This window comes from Ovis aries, chromosome 3, assembly GCF_016772045.2.
Source record: "Ovis aries strain OAR_USU_Benz2616 breed Rambouillet chromosome 3, ARS-UI_Ramb_v3.0, whole genome shotgun sequence".
Lineage (NCBI taxonomy): Eukaryota > Metazoa > Chordata > Mammalia > Artiodactyla > Bovidae > Ovis > Ovis aries.
This window is the reverse complement of record NC_056056.1, coordinates 194666798-194686209: the sequence shown is the minus strand read 5'-3', so window position 1 is coordinate 194686209 and position 19412 is coordinate 194666798. Positions and strand designations below refer to the sequence as shown.

The window sequence follows — 19412 nt, the reverse complement described above, 5'->3', positions numbered from 1 at the left end:
AGATTTATAAAAATTGTGGGTGTTAAGCAATTGATCATGTCTCTTTGAGAATTAACTCTTTCTGGAAACAACTCTGCAGAGCCTTAATCCTGGCTTTATACATGGTCCCTGAAGATTCTAGAAAGAATCCCAATGGGGAAAGAGACCATACAGAGCCATACAGAGGTTGCGACCATGGACCTTTTAAAGAAAAAAAATTCCAGTGATGTCCTCAAGGAGCGGCTGGCTTAAAAACTTCTTGGAAGGAGAAGGAGAGATCTTTGTTACAAACTTCCGTCCCTCCTCCTGCTTCTGTTCCCTTACCCTCTGCCCCCTGCAGAGTTCTGTTTTCTGGGAATCAGCAAGTAAGATCACAAGTAGTCTTTTCTTTTTTCACTCTCTCCCATAAAGAAAGCTTTATCACGTGCGGCCTTAAACTTGCAGCAAATTGCAAAGAAATGGCTCAAAGGCTTCAGCTCTTTCTGTGCCCTGGGAGCTGAGATGCACGTCAGTGGCTTTGCCAGCGTGGCCTGTTCCCTGCAGACTGCCAGAGAAAAGAGGCCAAGAGGAAGGAGAAAAGAGAAGAAACTGGCCAGGGGTGAGACCATGCCCTGTATCTTCACTTTGCCCTGATCTGCTCCGTGTCCAGCGAGGCTCTCCCCACCTGACAAAATTGTTCAAAGCTGCTGTAGGATCCACCTGCTTCTTCTTTCAGGTTCTTGAGTGCGGTCCAGCCTCTTGCTGGGCACACGGAGGGGAAATGGCCATCTGATCTCCACCTCCAGGTAAGATCTGGTTCTCTGCTTTCATATTTCATGATGATCATATCAGAGTCTCACAGAAGAGAGGTCAATAAACCCTGTGTTCTGCACTGCACATGTCTTACTCATAACACTTCTCATGAAACTTGTGGGGGCCCTTGTAAGGCTGGTGAAAATGGGAAAGGATACTGGTTAAAGAAGATAAACCCAGAAACTCAGATCTGGGTTCCAACTGTGACTCTGATGCACGTTTTATGGGTTATTTTGGACAAGTCCCTTAACTGCTCTGAGTCATAGGATTTTTCTATAAAGTGAGAATTAAAGTGTTAACCTTGTTTTAAGGATTAGCACAAAGTATATAAATCACCTGGAACATAAACAGTATTTATTAAATCTGCATCTGACACAAACAGTTACTTGTAATGAGGGGCTCAGCTTTCTAAACAATGCATATTCCTTAGAAAGTACCTAGAGGTTATTTTCCCTCCTGAAGGAAGGGATCCCGGTGTCCACCAGACAAGCTAGTGCAAGGCTTTTCCTCATGGGAGATGACTAACACAAGACAGTGATGGGAGTGGCTGCCTTTCTGACTCTCTCTGGGGGGTCAGTGGAGGCTGACTACTGGACGGAATCTGTTAATGGGATCAGGGCAGGGCAGTCAGGCTATTTGCAGGATCCAAATACAACCTTCCTAGCACACCTGCACTTTTTCCAGATGGGAGAACTGATTATCTTCCAAAACACTGTGAACAGAGAATTCCATTTTTGGAACTGAAATGAAAAACTGTTTACTTTTTTTTTTTTTTTTTTTGGCCTCCAGAGTAAGTTTTACTCCAACCCGGAGTGTTGAAGGGAGACGTTGCGGAAATCTGTTCAAGTTGTGCGAGAAAAAGCAAGGATTTGCCAAACGCAAGTCCTGCTAAATAACTACTCTGTCTACTTCTGCAATTGCTAATGGAGAGAGAGACAGGGCCAGTGCAAGTGTACTGGCAAGCCCGGAGGATTTCTCCATTCATGTCACTGAGCGCCGCCTTTCCTCTTCTTTTCACAGACAGATGAAAAGCTCAGTGCTCAATAATGTAGCCTCTTTGAAACATACTATACTTGAGAGGATATGCAAATTAACCATCAAGATTACGATGTCTTTTCAGTAAAACTATGCAATGTCAATATTTTGATTTAGATGTTATTTTGCCTTAATACAACATCAGTTAGGAGTTCTCTTGTTCTGTCATCCCTTTGGATTCTAGTGAGAGTGATTTTTGTGTCAACATCTCTAAAGAGAAGACAGTGTGTTTTGGTGTCCCAAGTTTTTAGTATTATTTTCAACATCTTTCCCTCTTCAGCATTAGCATTCTAGATATGACCCTTTGAGTCTTTTCAAGGTATGTTTACCATAACTAATAGTGTATTTTATTATTAAATAATTTATTATTTCTGGTCACTGACTTTACTATTATGACTGATCAGAAATATATCTGAACTCCTAAAACAGTAGTCCAGTGTGTATTACAGAGTTTAGTTTGTGGAAGAGAATTGCATTTTACATGGTAAATTTGATATTATTTATTTTCTATTTTAAGATCTTTCTGGTATATATTTCTTGCTGGGCGATATTTCTATATCTTTAATATTTAAAATATTTTTTCATATAGGAAATGTATATTCATTATAGAAAAATTAGAAAATGTGGACATACAAAACATTTTAAGAAATCATCTGCAATGTCACCAGCCAAAAATAAAGTGTTAACCTATTCCTAAAATTTATTTGTTTTTAATTGGAGGATCATTGCTTTACAATGTTGTTTGGTTTCTGCCATACATCACCATGAATCAGCCATAGGTATACATATCTCCCCTTCCTCTCAAACCTCCCTTCCACTTCCCACTCCATCCCACCCTTCTAGGTTGTCACAGAGCCAGGCTGAGCTTCCTGTATTATACAGCAACTTTCTGTTAGCTATCTATTTTACATATGGTAATGTATTTGTATATATTTCAATAATACTCTCTCAATTTGTCCCACCCTCTCCTTTCCCCGCTGTGTCCATAAGTCTGTTCTCTCTGTCTGAATCTCTATTCCTGCTCTGCAAATATATTCAGCAGTACCATTTTTCTAAAGTCCATATATGTGTGCTAGTATTATATTTGTTTTTCTTTTTCTGACGTATTTCACTCTATATAATAGGTTGTAGGTTCATCTACTTCACCAGAACTGACGCAAATCCATTGCTTTTTATGGCTGAGTAATTTTCCATTGCATATATGTACAACAGCTTCTTTATCTGTTCATCCGTTGATGGACATCTAGTTGCTTCCATGCCCTGGCTATTGTAAATAGTGCTGCAGTGAACATTGGGGGCCATGTGTCTTTTTCAATTATGATTTTCTCAGGGGGTATGCCAAGTAGTGAGATTTCTAGGTCATATGCTAATTTTATTCTTAGATTTTTAAGGAATCTCTGTGCTGTTCTCCATAGTGGCTGTATCCAATTACAGAATTCCCACCAACAGTGCAAGAGGGTTCCTTCTTCATATCCTCTCCAGCATTTGTTTGCAGATTTTTTTAATGATAGCCATTTTGACCAATGTGATGTGATACCTCATGGTAGTTTTGTCTTGAATTTCCCTAAAAATAAGCAATGTTGAGCATTTTTTATGTGTTTATTAGCCATCTGTATGTCTTCTTTGGAGAAACATCTGTTTAGGTCTTCTGCCCATTTTTTGCTTGGGTTGTTTGTTTGATATTGAGCTGCATGAGTTGCTTACATATTTTGAACATTAATCCTTTTTCAGTTTCTTATTTGCAATTATTTCCTCCAATGCTCAGGGCTGTCTTCATTTTGTTTATGGTTTCCTTTGCTGTACAAAACTTTTAAGTTTAATTAGGTCCCTTGTATTTATTTTTGTTTTTATTTCCATTTTTCTAGGAGATGAGTTGTAGAGAATCTTGCTGTGATTTATGTCAAAGAGTGTTCTGCTTAGTTTGTCTTCATGTAAGGTGTTATGAGTGTTCTAATTTCACTCTTTTATATATAGCTGACCAGTTTTCTTAGGACCATCTATTGAAGAGACTGTCTTTTCTCCATTGTATATTCTTGCCTCCTTTAACAAAGATAAGGTACCCATGGATTTAACTCTGGGCATTCTATCTTGTTCCATTGGTCTGTACCCTTGCTAAGTCACTTCAGTCATATCTGACTCTTTGCAATCCTATGGACCTAACCTGCCAGTTCCTCTGTCAATGGAATTCTCTAGGCAAGAATACTGGAGTAGGTTGCCATGCCCTCCTCCAGGGGATCTTTCCAGCCTAGGGATCAAAACTGCATCTGTTATATCTGCCTGCATTGGCAGTGGGTTCTTTACCACTAGCACCACCTGGGAAGCCCTCCGTTGGTCTATATTTCTATTTTTATGCCAGTACCATACTGTCTTGGTTGCTATAGTTTTGTAGTATAGCCTGAAATCAGGAAGCCTGATTCTTCCATCTCCATTTTTATTTCTCAAGATTTATTTGGCTGTTTGGGGTCTTTAGTGTTTCTGTACAAATTGTGAAAGAGTAGTATAATCATTTTCACAATATTCATTCTTCTGATCCAAGAACATGATATACTTTCCATTTGTTTATGTCTTCTTTGATTTCTTTCATCAGTGTGTATAGTTTTCTGTATACAGCTCTTTTGTCTCCTTGTGAAGTCGCTCAGGTGCGTCCAACTTTTTGCGATCCCATGGACTGTAGTCTACTAGGCTTCTCTGTCCATGGGATTTTCCAGGCAAGAGTACTAGAGTGGGTTGCCATTTCCTTCTCCAGGGGATCTTCCTGACCCAGGGATCGAACCCAGGTCTCCTGCTTTGCAGGCAGACGCTTTACCCTCTGAGCCACCAGGGAAGCCCTTGGGTGAGTTTATTTCTAGATATTTTATTATGGTGAATAGGATTGATATCTTAATTCCTCTGGATTTTCTTTTATAGTGTATAGGAATGCAAGTGATTTCTGTGTATTGATTTTGTATTCTCAACTTTACTAAATTCATTGGTTCAGTTCATTCACTCAGTCATGTCCGACTTTTTGCAAACAAGAGTCACTGATTAGCTCTAGTAATTTCACTGATTAGCTCTAGTAATTTCCTGATAGTATCTTTAGGGTTTCCTGGTGGCTCAGGCGGTAAAGCGTCTGTCCACAATGCAGAAGACCTGGGTTTGATCCCTGGGTCAGGAAGATCCCCTGGAGAAGGAAATGGCAATCCACTCCAGTACTATTGCCTGGAAAATCCCATGGACAGAGGAGCCTGGTAGGCTACAGTCCATGGGGCCGCAAAGAGTTGGACACGACTGAGCGACTTCACTTTCATATATATTATTGGGCTTCCCAGGTGGCACTAGTATAGTATCATGTCATCTGCAAACAGTGAGAGTTTTACTTCTTTTCCAATCTGTATTCCTTTTATTTCTTTTTCATCTCTGATTGCAATGGCTAGGACTTCCAACTATACTGAATAATAGTGGTGAGAGTGGGCACCTTTGTCTAGTTCCTGATCTTGAAGGAATGGTTTCAGTACCATTGAGAATAATATTTGCTGTGGGTTTATCATATACGGCATTTATTATGTTGAGGTAGGTTCCTTTCATGCCAATTTTTTCAAGAGTTTTCTCATAAATAGGTGTTGAATTTTATCAAAAGCTTTTTATGCATTTACTCAGATTACCACATGAAGTTTATCTTTCAATTTGTTAATATGGTGTATCACACTGATTGATTTGCATATATTGAAAATTCTTGCATCCTTTGGATAAACTCAACTTGATCATGGTGTGTGATCTTTTTGATGTGATGTTGGATTCTGTTGGCTAGAATTTTGTTGAAAAATTTTGAATCTATGTTCATCAGTGATATTGGCCTATAATTTTCCTTTGGGGGGATGTCTTTGTCTGGCTTTGTATCAGGGTGATGGTGGCCTCATAGAATGAGTTTAGAAGTATTCCTTCCTCCACAATGTTTTGGAAGAGTTTGAGAATGATAGGTGTTAGCTCTTCTCTAAACATTTGATAGAATTCACCTGTGAAGCCATCTGGCCCTGGGCTTTTGTTTTTTGGGGGGAGATTTTGGATCAAAGCTTTGATTTCAGTGCTTGTGACTGGCTTGTTCAAAATTTCTTTCTTCCTAGTTCAGTCTTGGCAAGTTGATCTTCTCTAAGAACCTGTCCGTTTCTTCCAGGTTATCCACTGCATTGGCATATAGTTGCTTGTGATGGTCTCCTTTGATCCTTTGTATTTCTGCTTTGTCTGTTGTAACCTCTCCCTTTTATATCTGTGTTTGCCTTATATAATAAGCTGCTCCTATGTTTGGTGCAAAAACATTTACATTTGTTACGTCTTGTTTGATTGATCTCTTGATCTTTATATAGTATCCTTCCTTATCTCTTATATCATGCTTTATTTTAAGGTCTATTTTGCCTGATACAAGCATTGCTACTCCAGCTTTCTTTTGATTTCCACTTGTGTGGACTATTTTTTTCCACCCTCTTGCTTTCAGTCTGTATGTGTCTCTATGTCTGAAAAGTCTCTTGTAGTTAGTATAGGTCTTGTTTTTGCACCCATTCAGCCAGTCTGTGCTTTTGGCTTTCTACTTTAATCTATTTGCCTTTAAAGTAGTTATTGATATATATGTTCCTATTGACATTTTATTAATTTCTTTTAGTTTGTTTCTATAGAACTTTTCCTTCTTTTGTGTATCCTTCCTATAGAAGTCCCTTTAGCATTTGTTGTAAAGCTAGTTTGATGATACTAAATTCTCTTAGCTTTTGTTTGTCTGTAAAGATTTTGATTCCTCCATTAATTTTTATTAATTTGAATTTATTTTAATTGGAGGCTAATTACTTTACAGTATTGTATTGGGTTTGCCATACACCAACATTTTTTTTTTTTTTAGGTCACTAATTCTGGTTTGTTTTTTTTTTTTTTTAATGAGATCCTTGCTGAGGAGAGTAATCTTGGTTGCAGATTTTTCCCTTTCACTACTTTAAATATATCCTGCCATTCCCTTCTGGCTTGCAGAGTTTCTGTTGAAAGATCAGCTGTTTACTGATCTTTGGGGTTTCCCTTATATATTACTTTTTGCTTCTCCCTTGGTGCTTTTAATATTTTTTCCTTGTGTTTACTTTTTGTTAGTTTGATTAATATATGTGTCTCAGCATGTTTCTCCTTGGTTATCCTTTATGGGACTCTCTGTGCTTCTTGGACTTCATTTTTGTCTATAATCTGTTCACAAGTTTTCTCAGACCCTTTCATTTTCTCTTCTGCTGATGCTAAGTCGCTTAAGTCATGTCCGATTCTGTGAGACCCCATAGATGGCATCCCACCAGGCTCTTCTATCCCTGGAATTCTCCAGGCAAGAATACTGGAGTGGGTTACCATTTCCTTCTCCAATGCATGCATGCATGCTAAGTCACTTCAGTCGTGTCCAACTCTGTGCGACCCTGTGGACAGCAGCCCACCAGGCTCCTCTGTCCACAGGATTCTCCAGGCAAGAATACTGGAGTGGGTTGCCATTTCCTTCTCCATCTCCTCTTCTGGGACCCTGTAATTCAAATGTTGGTCTGTTTAATACTACCCCAGAGGCTCTTGAGACTATCCTCAATTCTTTTCATTCTTTTTTTTTCCTATATTCTGCTCTTCAGCAGTTATCTCAAATATTCTATCTTCCAGCTCCAATACTTTGAATACTCCAGCTCCAATACTTTGAAGCTTCAATGTTTTGCCCACATGTAGCAAAGACCTGACTCATTGGAAAAGACCCTGATGCAGGGAAAGACTAAGGGCAAGAAAAGAAGTGGGTGACAGGATGAGATGGTTTGATGGCATGACTGACTCAATGGACATGAGTTTGAGCATACTCAGGGAGATAGTGAAGGACAGGGATGCCTGGCATTCTCTAGTTCATGGAGTTGTAAAAAGTCATACATGACTTAGCAATTGAACAACAGCAAATTTTCCAGCCCACTTATCCATTCTTCTGCCTTCATTACTCTGCTATTGATTTCTTTTAGAGTATTTTTAATTTCAGCAATTGTGTTGTTTGTCACTGTTTGTCCACTCTTTTATTTCTTCTAGGTCCTTGTTAAATGTGTTAAATAATTTTCTCCATTCTACTTTTGAGAGTTTGTATCATCTTTACTATCATTACTCTGAATTCTTTCTCAGGTAGTTTGCCTCTTTCCCCTTCATTTATTTGGTTTTGTGGGCTTTTACCTTGTTCCTCCATCTGCACAGTGTTTCTTTTCCATTTTATCTATCTTACTCTGTTTTAGGTCTCCTTTCCCTAAGCTATCAGGTCTTAGTTCCTCTTGGTTTTGGTCTCTGCCCTCAGTGGGTGAGGCTGTTCTAATTTTTTTTTTAATTTAAATTTATATATTTTAATTGGAGGCTAATTACTTCACAATATTGTATTGATTTTGCCGTACATCAACATCACTCATTATCAGAGAAATGCAAATCAAAACCACAATGAGGTACCATTTCATGCCAGTCAGAATGGCTGCGATCCAAAAGTCTACAAGCAATAAATGCTGGAGAGGGTGTGGAGAAAAGGGGACCCTCTTACACTGTTGGTGGGAATGCAAACTAGTACAGCCACTATGGAGAACAGTGTGGAGATTCCTTAAAAGACTGGAAATAGAACTGCCTTATGACCCAGCAATCCCACTTCTGGGCGTACACACCGAGGAAACCAGAACTGAAAGAGACACGTGTACCCAATGTTCCAATGGTTTGAGTAGGCCTCATTTGGGGCTTCATGGACACGTGTGCCTGTGCTCTGGTGGAAGAGGCTTTTCTTTCCCTCTGATGGGCAGCGCTATGTGAGGTGGGGTGTTTTGGGGTGTCTGTGGGAAGCCTATCTGCTGACAGTCGGGTTTCTGTTCTTGTCTTCCTTGTTGTTCAGGTGAGGCATCCTACATGGAGTGCTGCCAGGTCTTGGATACAGGTGGAGGTCTTCGAGAGAGTTCTCACTAATTAATAGTCCCTGGGGTCAGGAGTTCTCTGGCAGGCCAGTGTTCCAGACTCAGTGCTCCCATGCCACAAGCTCAGGCCTAATCTCTGGTCAGGAAACCAACCAGAGCTACAGTGAGGGCTCCACCCTGCGTGTGACTCAGCAGTAGCACCCTGCACCCATTGGCTGCCCAGCTTTCCTCCAAAGGTATTCCCTGCCATCTCCCCACCGTCAAGAGCAGTCCTCACCCTGGGATTGCTCTCCAGTCCCTGTGCTCCAGCGCCCGACTGCTGCATGTTCCAGTGGACGTGCATACTTGACCAGGGTATGTAGGGCTGCGGCACAGATCATCTGTGTGACTCTCACTCCATTCAGACTGTCACAGATCAGCTCCTCTACTCTCCAACAGCCTTCCCCTTGGTTCCAATCTATCGCCTCAAAGTGGGGATCTTGACCCTGCTTTCAGCTCCTCTACACGCTGGGTGCAGGTCCAGTTCACTCACTCTTCTCTTCTTTTCCCCTTCCTTCCTGCATATTACTGAGATTTGCCTGGATCTGTATATTCCTTTCTAGTGGTCAGGGACTCCTGCCTCTTCTCAGCTGGTGCTGTGCAAGACCTGCATCTGAAGTTGTATTCCTGATGCATTCATGAAAAGAGATGTACTCTCTGTCTACCTCCTCCTCTGCCATCTTTTCTTTCCCTAACCTGTTCTTTATATACTTTCTGTAGCTTTGTTTCTGTGTATACACACCAGTGAATGTATGTGTTTCTATTATAAAGTAGTGTTTTATACATACATATATTGTTTTTAAGCACTGTATTTTTAAAATCAACTCTGTAACAAAAATAGTTTTATATTTCTATATTCACTTCTTTACACTAATTTCTAATGATTTCAAAGATTTCCTATGTGAGTACACCGTAATTTGTGGACATTTAGGTAATCTTTTATAAGTAATATGTTTCTACCGGGGTTTAATTAAAGGTATTTCTGTAGTAAAGATACCTATTTAACTCAATGCTTCACAAATGTTCTTTCGCTGTTCTGGCAAAATGTCATTCTGAAAAGCGAGTTTTAATGATTCAGTGGTTATAAGAAGCTAGCTGGGTCATCCCAGTGCACCAGCCCCAAGCATCCTGTATCCTGCTTTGAACCCGGACTGGCGATTCGTTTCATATATGATATTATACATGTTTCAGCCAATACAATATTGTAAAGTAATTATCCTCCAGTTAAAATAAAGAAATTTATATTTTAAAAATTTAAAAAAAATTAAAAGGACTATTTGACAAAAAAAAAAAAAGAAGAAGCTGACTGTTGGTATCAAACAGTAAAAAGAATATCTATGTACTCAATTTCTTAAAATTTTTAAAATCATGAATGCCTATTGAACTTTGTCACCTGATATGCTGCATCTTCTGAAGTTTTATTATTTTTTATTTTGAAATTTTCAGCTTTATTGAAATATGATTAACAATAAAGATTGTATATATGTAAGGTATACAATGTGATATATTGATATATTATACATGTAACCTTTTGAATTTTTAATATGATGATTTAGGTGAAAAGTTCCTAGTATTAATCAATTGTTATATATTTTTAAATGTTAATTATAGAATTTTAATTAATTGTATTTTCTAGTATTTTATTTAGGATTCTGGCATCTTGAATTTGGTTCTTTTCATTTTTGGTGCTATCTTAATGAGATTTTGTTATCAAGGTAATTCTGGCTTGGTAAAATGAATGGAGACTATTAGCATCTGTTCCCATTATCTACTATTTTTCCTTAAAGGATATTCCTTGATAAAGCACCCCTGTTACATCATCTAATCTTACTATTTTTATTTAGGGGATAGGTTTAGAGTATTTTTGTTACTGTCTTCCTTAGCTGTGTTTTTCTCCTGGTTTGTATCAATATAGCAACTTATATTTTTTAGAAAGTTATCCATTTTGGAAAGACCTTAAAGTTATTTCTATATATTTTCCATAATTTTTATTTTGTATTCTCCTAAACATCTGTGTTTAGATCTTACAAATATTGTGTTCTTGTGTCTTTGTCTTTTGCTCTTGTTTAGAATTCTCTGCTCTTTGTTTATTTTTTGGCTTAAAAATTTTTTGTTTTCCTCACTTTCCTTTATCCATTTTTAAAAAGTTAAATTTATGCATGTTTATGAAAATGAATAACCTAAAAGTATAGTAGCAAGTTTAAAACAAAAACAAGTCCTTGACCTACCCTTCTCAACCCATTTCTCATTCCCTGGAGAAAACCCCTCCACTTTTAAATCTTTTAGGTCTTTCTTCTGTTATTTAACTCCATATCTCAAAATACAATTTGTTCACTGCTATTTCTTGGTTTTTCAATTTGAGATACTATCTAGGAAATTAAACTATGAAAGATGAGACTGAGTAAACACAGAACAAGCATTACATACAGTCAAGGTAATATACGCATGCATGGGCGTGATCAGTAGCTCAGTTGTGTCCCCATGGACCGCAGTGCGCCATGGACCGTAGCCCACCTGGCTCAGAGACCCCATGGACTGTAGCCCATCAGGCTTCTTTGTCCATGGGCTTCTCCAGGCAAGAATACTAGAGTGGATTGCCATGCCTTCTTCCAGGAGCTCTTCCCAAGCCAGGGATTGAACCCGCATCTCCTGCACTGGCAGGCAGATTCTTTACCACTAAGTCAGCTGGAGATAATATCTATGAATTCAAACTATGAAAGATGAGGTTGGATAGACATAGAACAATCATTACATAAAGGCAAGGTAATATACACATAGAATCATTTAAAATTTCTACCACAGAACATTAAGTTTTATCCCTAATGTCATTCTTTTAATGTGATGAGAATATGCAAAATCTCTGTTTATGTATAAATACATCATCTAATAAACATTAGGGTGATCCAGAAGTTATTTTATTTCTAAATCGCTTCACTAAGATTACTTTAGCAGGCAGGCAGTGAGCTATATGGAATCCTAAAGGCCTGGCGTGGGGTCGCAGAGTCAGACGTGACTGAGCGACTGAACTGAACTGAAAGAAGTGGGGGCATAGGATATGTAAATATTGATGAGAATCAAAAGAAAAGAAGTTCAGAGTATATGACCCTGTGAAACATTTAGTAAGGACAAAGGAAGGTGGGAAATAAGACTCAGGAAAGGAGGTATCTTACTTACTTTAAAGCACACCAAAGACTACTTGGGCCTGAATGAAAACTAAGCCTGAGGCGTAAATCATGCTGCTCCCCTATTTGTTAGACTGAAATGTTACACAGAGTGGTCCCCTTCTCCCCCCACCCATATTTTAAGACTTACTTTGGATGCTACAGCCCTATAGGAGTCATGGTGTATTATAAGCATCTACCAGGGGCATCAATCTTTTCTATTCATTCCACAAAGATAATAGATTTAAAGGTTTTAAAGACTTAATTCCAATGAATCAATATTCAAATGGCTGAATTCCTCTTCCTCACTTCCTGCTTGCCTCTAGTTTTAGTTGGCAAGACCACAAAGTTAGCAAAATTCTCCCTCTGTATTTATTCCAAAGGCAACATTTAAATTTATTCTTTGCTATAATGAGGCCTACTGGAGGGATTGAGAAAGAATGCTGGCTACAGACTCCCAATAGCAGGATTGCTTAATCAGTTATCCTGGTCGATTTTAATTGAAAAACTTTGCCAACTTACTGTGGTAAAATAAGGGAGCTTCGCATAGTGTTATGTCTACAGAATTGTGATCTACTGTGAAGTAAAAACATTGTTTAACAAACTGCATGGAAATTAAAACTGGATGTGTATTAACTTTTTTTTTTTATACTTTAAAAATCAACTTTGACAGATCAGAATCAAGGAACTTTTTCAAAATGGACACTTCATCCAAAGAAAATATCCGGTTATTCAGCAAAAATTCCATGCAACCTGTTGGGAGGCTTTCTTTTAAAACAGAATATCCCTCCTCAGAGGAGAAACAACCCTGCTGTTGTCAACTAAAGGTAACAAGCAATTAAGTGATTAACAACCATAAGTGGTTAACTGAAGAGTGTCAGAGAATTTGATGGAGTCCGTGCTCTTGGCTCTCGATCCAGATATTTTCTACACATTGTAACTACAAGCGAGAAAATTTTTCCATTTAAAAGAATAATCTTAACTTATGGTTGCCAGGGGCAAGGATGGTGGGAGGGATAGTCACAGAGTTTGAGATGAACATGTACACATTGCTATACTTAAAATGGATAATCAACAAGGACCTACTCTATAGCATATGGAACTCTGCTCAATGTTATATGGCAACCTGGTTGGGAAGGAAGTTTGGGAGAGAATACATACATGGCCGATTCCCTTTACACTCTACCTGAAACTATCACAACATTGTTAATCAGCTATACCCCAATACAAAATACAAAGTTTAAAATGAAAAGCAAAAAGTGATCTTAGATGCAATTTATGAAAATCGCATTTTGCCAGACAGTGAAAGCAATCTTTGCTTGACCATGCAGGTTAAATTTCTAATTACTTTTCTGGCTCACTTGAATGCCCCTCCTAAATAGAAAGAAGAGAGGTAAAAGAAATTATTATTTGTTAAATATCTACCATGGATCAGTTACTGTGCTATGCACAGTTGGAACATTTAATCTACAAAACATCTATTTTATTCCTGTTCTATAAACAAAAATTTTGACTTTCCTACCCACATGGTAAGGGACAGAATTCCCTTTTAAATGGAACTCAATGTGACTCCAAGTTCCTGTACCTTCTTCACATCAAAAATTTTCAATGCTTTTTCCATGTAATCTACCTATGGATACTCCATCACAGACCCAGGTCTAACAAAACACACAAGCCAGATATCAAACAAATATTTCGTTCATTGAATAAGAATCTGAGTGTTGATTTAACTTTAATATGAACTTAATCACTAGGAATAGTAGTTCTGCTTCTCATTCCAATACGTTCCCTGCTGGAACATGTACCATCCCTGTGAAATACAGTCATGAGTAATAGACTTGTGACAAGAAGTTAAGTGTCTGGTTTATGGTTTTTATTTTCTTACCTTTCAATGCCTCCTTCCTCCTTCTGCTTCCCCAAGCAACGGATCTTCTTTTCAAAGCCAAGATACCTTTAAATATCCTTTAGGAAGGGGAGGAGAAAGGGAAAGAAGAAATTCAATATACATTATAAATGAAAATCTATTACTTCTAAGAAAATTTGAATTGTTAGAACTTCACATGAGCTTGAGGTGGGAAGAAGACTGTTACTGTGCTTGAATGAAATCTTCGATGGCAACAAGCTTGTTCCATGGTTCTTAGTTTGTGTTTGTCTCTTTATCAAATTTCCAGTTTTAGGTCAGGCTGGATTTAGACTAAGTGTGACCTGTCATATTTTCCAGGTGTTCTTGGGTGCCTTGTCTTTTGTCTACTTTGCCAAAGCATTGGCAGAAGGCTATCTGAAGAGCACCATCACTCAGATAGAGAGAAGGTTTGATATCCCGTCTTCACTGGTGGGCATTATTGACGGTAGTTTTGAAATTGGTAGGTATTACAGATGCCTGACTTTACTTTTAAGTACAAAGTTCTAGGCATGACTGAAGGACATCCTCATGGCATATTGTTATCTGCTCAATGTGTAAAATCAGACTCTATGTGTAAAATCTTATTTGGACATAGTTTGCCACGGCCTCATGCCACAGTGTGTACATAAGTCCTCAGTCGTGTCCGACTCTTTCGTGACTCCAGCGACTGTAGCCCACCAGGCTCCTCTGTCCATTGAATTTCCCAGGCAAGAATACTGGAGTGGGTTGCTATTTCATTCTCCAAGGAATCTTCCCGATCCAGGGATTGAACCCAGGTCTCCTGCTTTGCGGGTGGATTCTTTACCACAGAGCCACCTGGGAAGCCCTGGGCTACAGTAGAGGCAATTTGTTCTCTCCAAGTAAACAATTAACATTCTGCCCCAGATTTTATCTATCATATGACTGACACAAGTTTTCAATCAGAGTGAGATTTTTCAAGGAGAGAGGGTGAAATGTTGGTGGTATTTTGAGTTAGAAGTATGTGGGGAAACATCTTTACAAAAGTTAAATTCTGGAAGCCCTGTGATTCAAAATTTGGAAGAATTCAAAGGAGGTCTTTGAATTATTACAATAAAATTTTATTTTTACAATAAAAATGTATTGTGATAATTTAAGAAAACGTTAAGCCATAGAAGGAGTGGCCTAGTAACAAGATAAAGGAATTCTATTAATAACAACCCTAGAGTAAAGCAGGAAACAAAAATTCTACTCTCTGGGGTCTTTGGTTAGCCACCAACTCTATATTTCCTCTTAGGACTTGAAAAGACCAAGAGATTTTAGTCACTGTTTTAGAAGTATTTTAAAGAGTGTAATCCCACTTAGTCATCTTCCTAAACTGATAAACTAAGAGTCTTTGATCTTTGGTTGAAATAAAAAGGTTAGTAGCCTCTGTGGTCCTTAATGGTTCCAGGTTCAGCGTCACTTGATCCTTTAGAAGAGTGAAGAAATATTTTTCAACTCTTCAACAATTACTTTTTTCATTCTGTTGGGTCACAGGCTAGCAAGCCCTGAAAATGGCCCAGCTTTTTTTTTCAAAGTTTTTCTTTTTTCAATTGAAGAATAATTGCTTTACAGTCTTGTGTTGGTTTCCGCTATACATCAGTGTGAATCAGCCACAGGTATATATATGTCCTTTCCCTCTTGAACCTCCCTCCCACCTCTCTCCCCATCTGACCCTTGTAGGTTTTTACAGAGTCCCGGTTTGAGTTCCCTGAGTCATAAAGCAAATTCCCATTGGCTATCTACTTTACATATGGTAATATATGTTTTCATGTTACTTTCTCCATACATCCCACCCTCTCTTTCCTCCCCCCCCCCCCCCAACCCCCCCACCCCCACCATATTCCTAAGTCTCTAACTGAAGACATAGAGCCTGGAGTCAGTGACAGAGACATCAATGGTTTATCTGAGAAGACTTACCTGTCCGAAGCAATGCCCTGGAGCAACGCCCCAGGAAGAGGGAGCAAGAGGGCAGGCAGGACAGGGTGGTAGCCTTTGCTCCAGGGAAGGAGGAGGGAGCTTACCATTCATAGGGGGAATTCATTTTAGGTTGGCTCATTTGTTTCCCAGGACCAGTAGGAGACACGCCCCTTCATTGCCCCTTTGATAAGCTGTTCTGTGGAGATGTTCTGATCTGAAGTTAGAACAATCAGTAGCTGGAAGGTCAAGTATATAGGAAGGTCAGTCATGTGAGTAGGGTGTAACTGAAGCATGCCGTGGTTGGACAAGGTACAGAGAGCAAGAGGAGTTATCTTGGGCGGCCTGATTATACAAGTTCATACTATGTATTTCAGTTCTTACCCTAAATAACTTGAGAAGGAAATGGCCACCCACTCCAATGTTCTTGTCTGGAAAATCCTATGGACAGAGAAGATTGTTGGGCTACAGTCCATGGAGTTGCAAAGAGTTGGACATGACTTAGTGACTGAGCATGCACTCTAAATAACACAATAAGAATGAAGAGAGTATACAGGTAATATTTTACCTTCAGGCTTTTGCTTCCCAAATCCATCTTTTATCACCTTATCAGAAAAAATGTCTTGGATCAGTGCTAGTCAAACATTAATAGTCACACGAATGACTAGATAGGTTTGTTAAAATGCATAGACTGATTCTGTAGGAAGGGAAGTAAGGTCCTGCATATCCAACAAGCTTCAATACAATGTTAATGCTATTCATCAATGGGCTGTAATCTATGTAACAAGTTTATAAAACATCTGATCGTATCACTCCCTTGTGTAAACTCCTTAGATCAGTGGTTCCCAACGTTTTTGGTACCAGGGACCAGTTTCATGGAAGACAATTTTTCCATGAATGGCATGGGCAGGGGTAGGGGGATGGTTTTGAGATGATCACACTGTGATAAGTGCATTACATTTATTGTTCACTTTATACCTATTAATATTATGATATATAATGAAATTATTATATACCTCACCATAATGCAGAATCAGTGAGCCCTGAGCTTGTTTCCCTGAGCTCAAGCAATGGGGAGCTTCCTGTAAATATAGATGAAGCTTCACTCACTTGTCCAGTGCTCACCTCCTGCTATGTCCCCAACTCCTAATAGGCCACAGACTAGTACTAGTCCATGGCTCTGGGGTTTATGGGACACGTGCCTTAGATAGGTCTGGTTAGGAGATGTATTCTTTGATGCCTGCCCTACCTACAACCCCATATAGAATGAAAAACCATGGAGAGAACTTCTCTGGTGATCCAGTGGTTAAGAATCTACCTGCAAATGCAGGGGATGCGGGTTTGATCCTTACTCAAGGAAGATTTCACATGCCATGGGGCAACTGAGCCTGCAAGCCACAACTGCAAAAGCCTGCATGCCCTAGAGTTTATGCCCCACAATAAGAGAAGCTACCACAATGAGAAGCCTGTGCCCTGCAACTAGAGACTAGCTCCTGCTTGCTACAACTAGAGAAAGCTGGCACACAGTACTGAAGACCCAGCACAGCCAAAAAGAAATAATTTTTGCTTACAAAAAAGGCCATGGAGAGTCAAGGTAAAGGTAACACTGCATCAAGAGAAGAAACAAGTACAAAGAGGAAACTGAAGCAGATCAAAAGAATAAATTAGATTTACAGAAAGAAGAAAAAATACACAGATATAAAATTATACATGAAATATTTCTTTGATTAGTGCTTACTCTAGGTTATAGTATAAAAACATTTTAGAGCTGAAGAAACTTAGAATCTAGTCTAAACTTACTCTTAGATTCCCAGACCCCAGTGCAAAACTTGAGAGGATCTATATTTAATAGAGGGTACTAATGTTACACAGGAAGTGAAAAAGGACCCTGACTCTAAATTCATATTAACCCTTCCAGAGCATTCTAAGGATAGAAATTGTTTACTGGATTAGATGCAATAAAAGTCCTCTTACTTCCATTGCAAAACTTTATCCCAAACATCAAGGGGTTGCTGTAGTTAATTACAAGCCCTAGTTTTCCAGAAAAGTGGGTTTCCTGACCATAATTTTAATTCATTCCTTTGTTTCTCTCCACATTCCTTCCTTCCAGTGTTCTGGACCCATTCCCACCCTCTGTCTCTAGCTTTAAATTCTTCAATTATTTTTTGGAGAACAATTTCATTTATCCTCTAATATCAATTGTCATTATCATCTAATATCCACATACTAGACTTTCAGTTTCTTCCCACATATGCTGCTTTTCCTCTAAGGACTCTTTCTCAAACAATGGCCAGGAAAGCAAAATTTTTTCTATATCAAGACCTACTAATATTTCTAGATAGTAATTCTTTGTTATAAATATTTTCCCAGGTGTTTTCTTTTAAATATGTAAAAGCTTTGGCTTTTAAAGGCAGTTTGGGGTTCACAACAAGAGTGAGCAGATAGAGATTTATCATATACCCTCTACTTGAACATATTCATAGCCTTCACCATTATCGACATCCCCCACCAGAGTGGGACATTCATTATAGTTGATGACATACAATGACAGCTCATTATCATTCAGAGTCCAGAGTTTCCATTAAGGTTCACTGTTGGTGTTATGTAGTCTATGGGATGGAAAAAATGTATAATGACATGTATCCACTATTATAGTATCATACAGAGCACTTTCAATGCCCTAAAAATCCTCTGTGCTCTGCCTATCCGTCCATCCCTACCCACTATCCCTTGGTAACTACTGATCTTTTAACTGTCTCCATAGTTTTGCCCATGTCAAAATGTCATATATTTGGAAGCATACAGTATGTAGCTTTCTCAAATTGGCTGCTTTCACATGGCAATAAGCATTTAAGGTTCTTACATGTCTTTTCATACTGAGTAAATAATTTTTTAGCACTGAATAATAATCCATTTTCCGGATGGACTTTAGTATATCTATTCATCTACTAAAGGACTTCTTGATTGCTTCCAAGTTTTGGCAATTATGAATAGAGCTACTATAAACATGTGCAGATTTTTGTATGGACATAAGTTTTCAACTCTTTGGGAGAAACACATTGGAGCAAACTTGCTGGGTCTTATAGGAAGCATATGTTTATTTTTGTAAGACACTGCCAAATTGTCTTCTAAAATGGCTATATCATTTGGAATGAGAGCTTAACAACAAATGAGAGTTCTTGTTACTCTGCACCCTCAGCACCATTTAATGTTCTAGATTTTGGCCATTCTAATAGATATGTAGTAGTGTTTCTTTCTTTCTTTCTTTTTTTTTCTAGTTTCCTGATGACATGCAAACTTGAATATCTCTTTTCTGTGTTTATTTGCCATCGGTGTATCTTTAGTGATCTGTCAAGGTATTTAGCCCACATTTTAAACAGGTTGTTTGTGTTCTTATTGTTAGATTTTAAGCGTTCTTTGTGTATTTTGGATAACAGTCCTTTATCTGATATAGCTTTTTCAAATATTTTCTCTTGGTATGTGGCTTGTTTTTTAAGTCTCTTAACATTGTTTTTCATAGAGCAGAAAATTTTAATTTTAATAAAGTCTAACTTATCATTTTTTTCTTTCATGGGTTGTGCTTTTGGTGTTATTTCTAAAAAGTCATCACCAAACCCAGGGTCTTCCCTGGTGGCTCAGATGATAAAGAATCTGCCTACGATTGCTGGAGACCCAAGCTCAATCCCTGGGTCA

The 19412-nt window shown here is 38.5% G+C and overlaps 1 protein-coding gene across 7 annotated transcripts in view; it reads left to right on the top strand.

Annotated features, from left to right (window-relative positions):
- Nucleotides 1-413: 413 nt before the first annotated feature.
- The window catches only part of SLCO1C1 (solute carrier organic anion transporter family member 1C1), an 82882-nt gene continuing 63883 nt past the window's right edge, over nt 414-19412 (top strand). For 2 of the 7 annotated variants that reach the window (XM_060413335.1, XM_060413331.1), the window contains exons 1-4: nt 414-577; nt 695-764; nt 12573-12726; nt 14121-14262. In XM_060413335.1, the coding sequence (XP_060269318.1) occupies nt 12598-12726; nt 14121-14262 (271 nt within the window). In that variant the 5' untranslated portion in view covers nt 414-577; nt 695-764; nt 12573-12597. Of the gene's footprint in view, nt 765-1454; nt 2126-8680; nt 9054-12572; nt 12727-14120; nt 14263-19412 lie in introns of those variants that run through there. The other 5 variants (XM_060413334.1, XM_060413329.1, XM_060413330.1 and 2 more) reach the window with 4 other exon arrangements.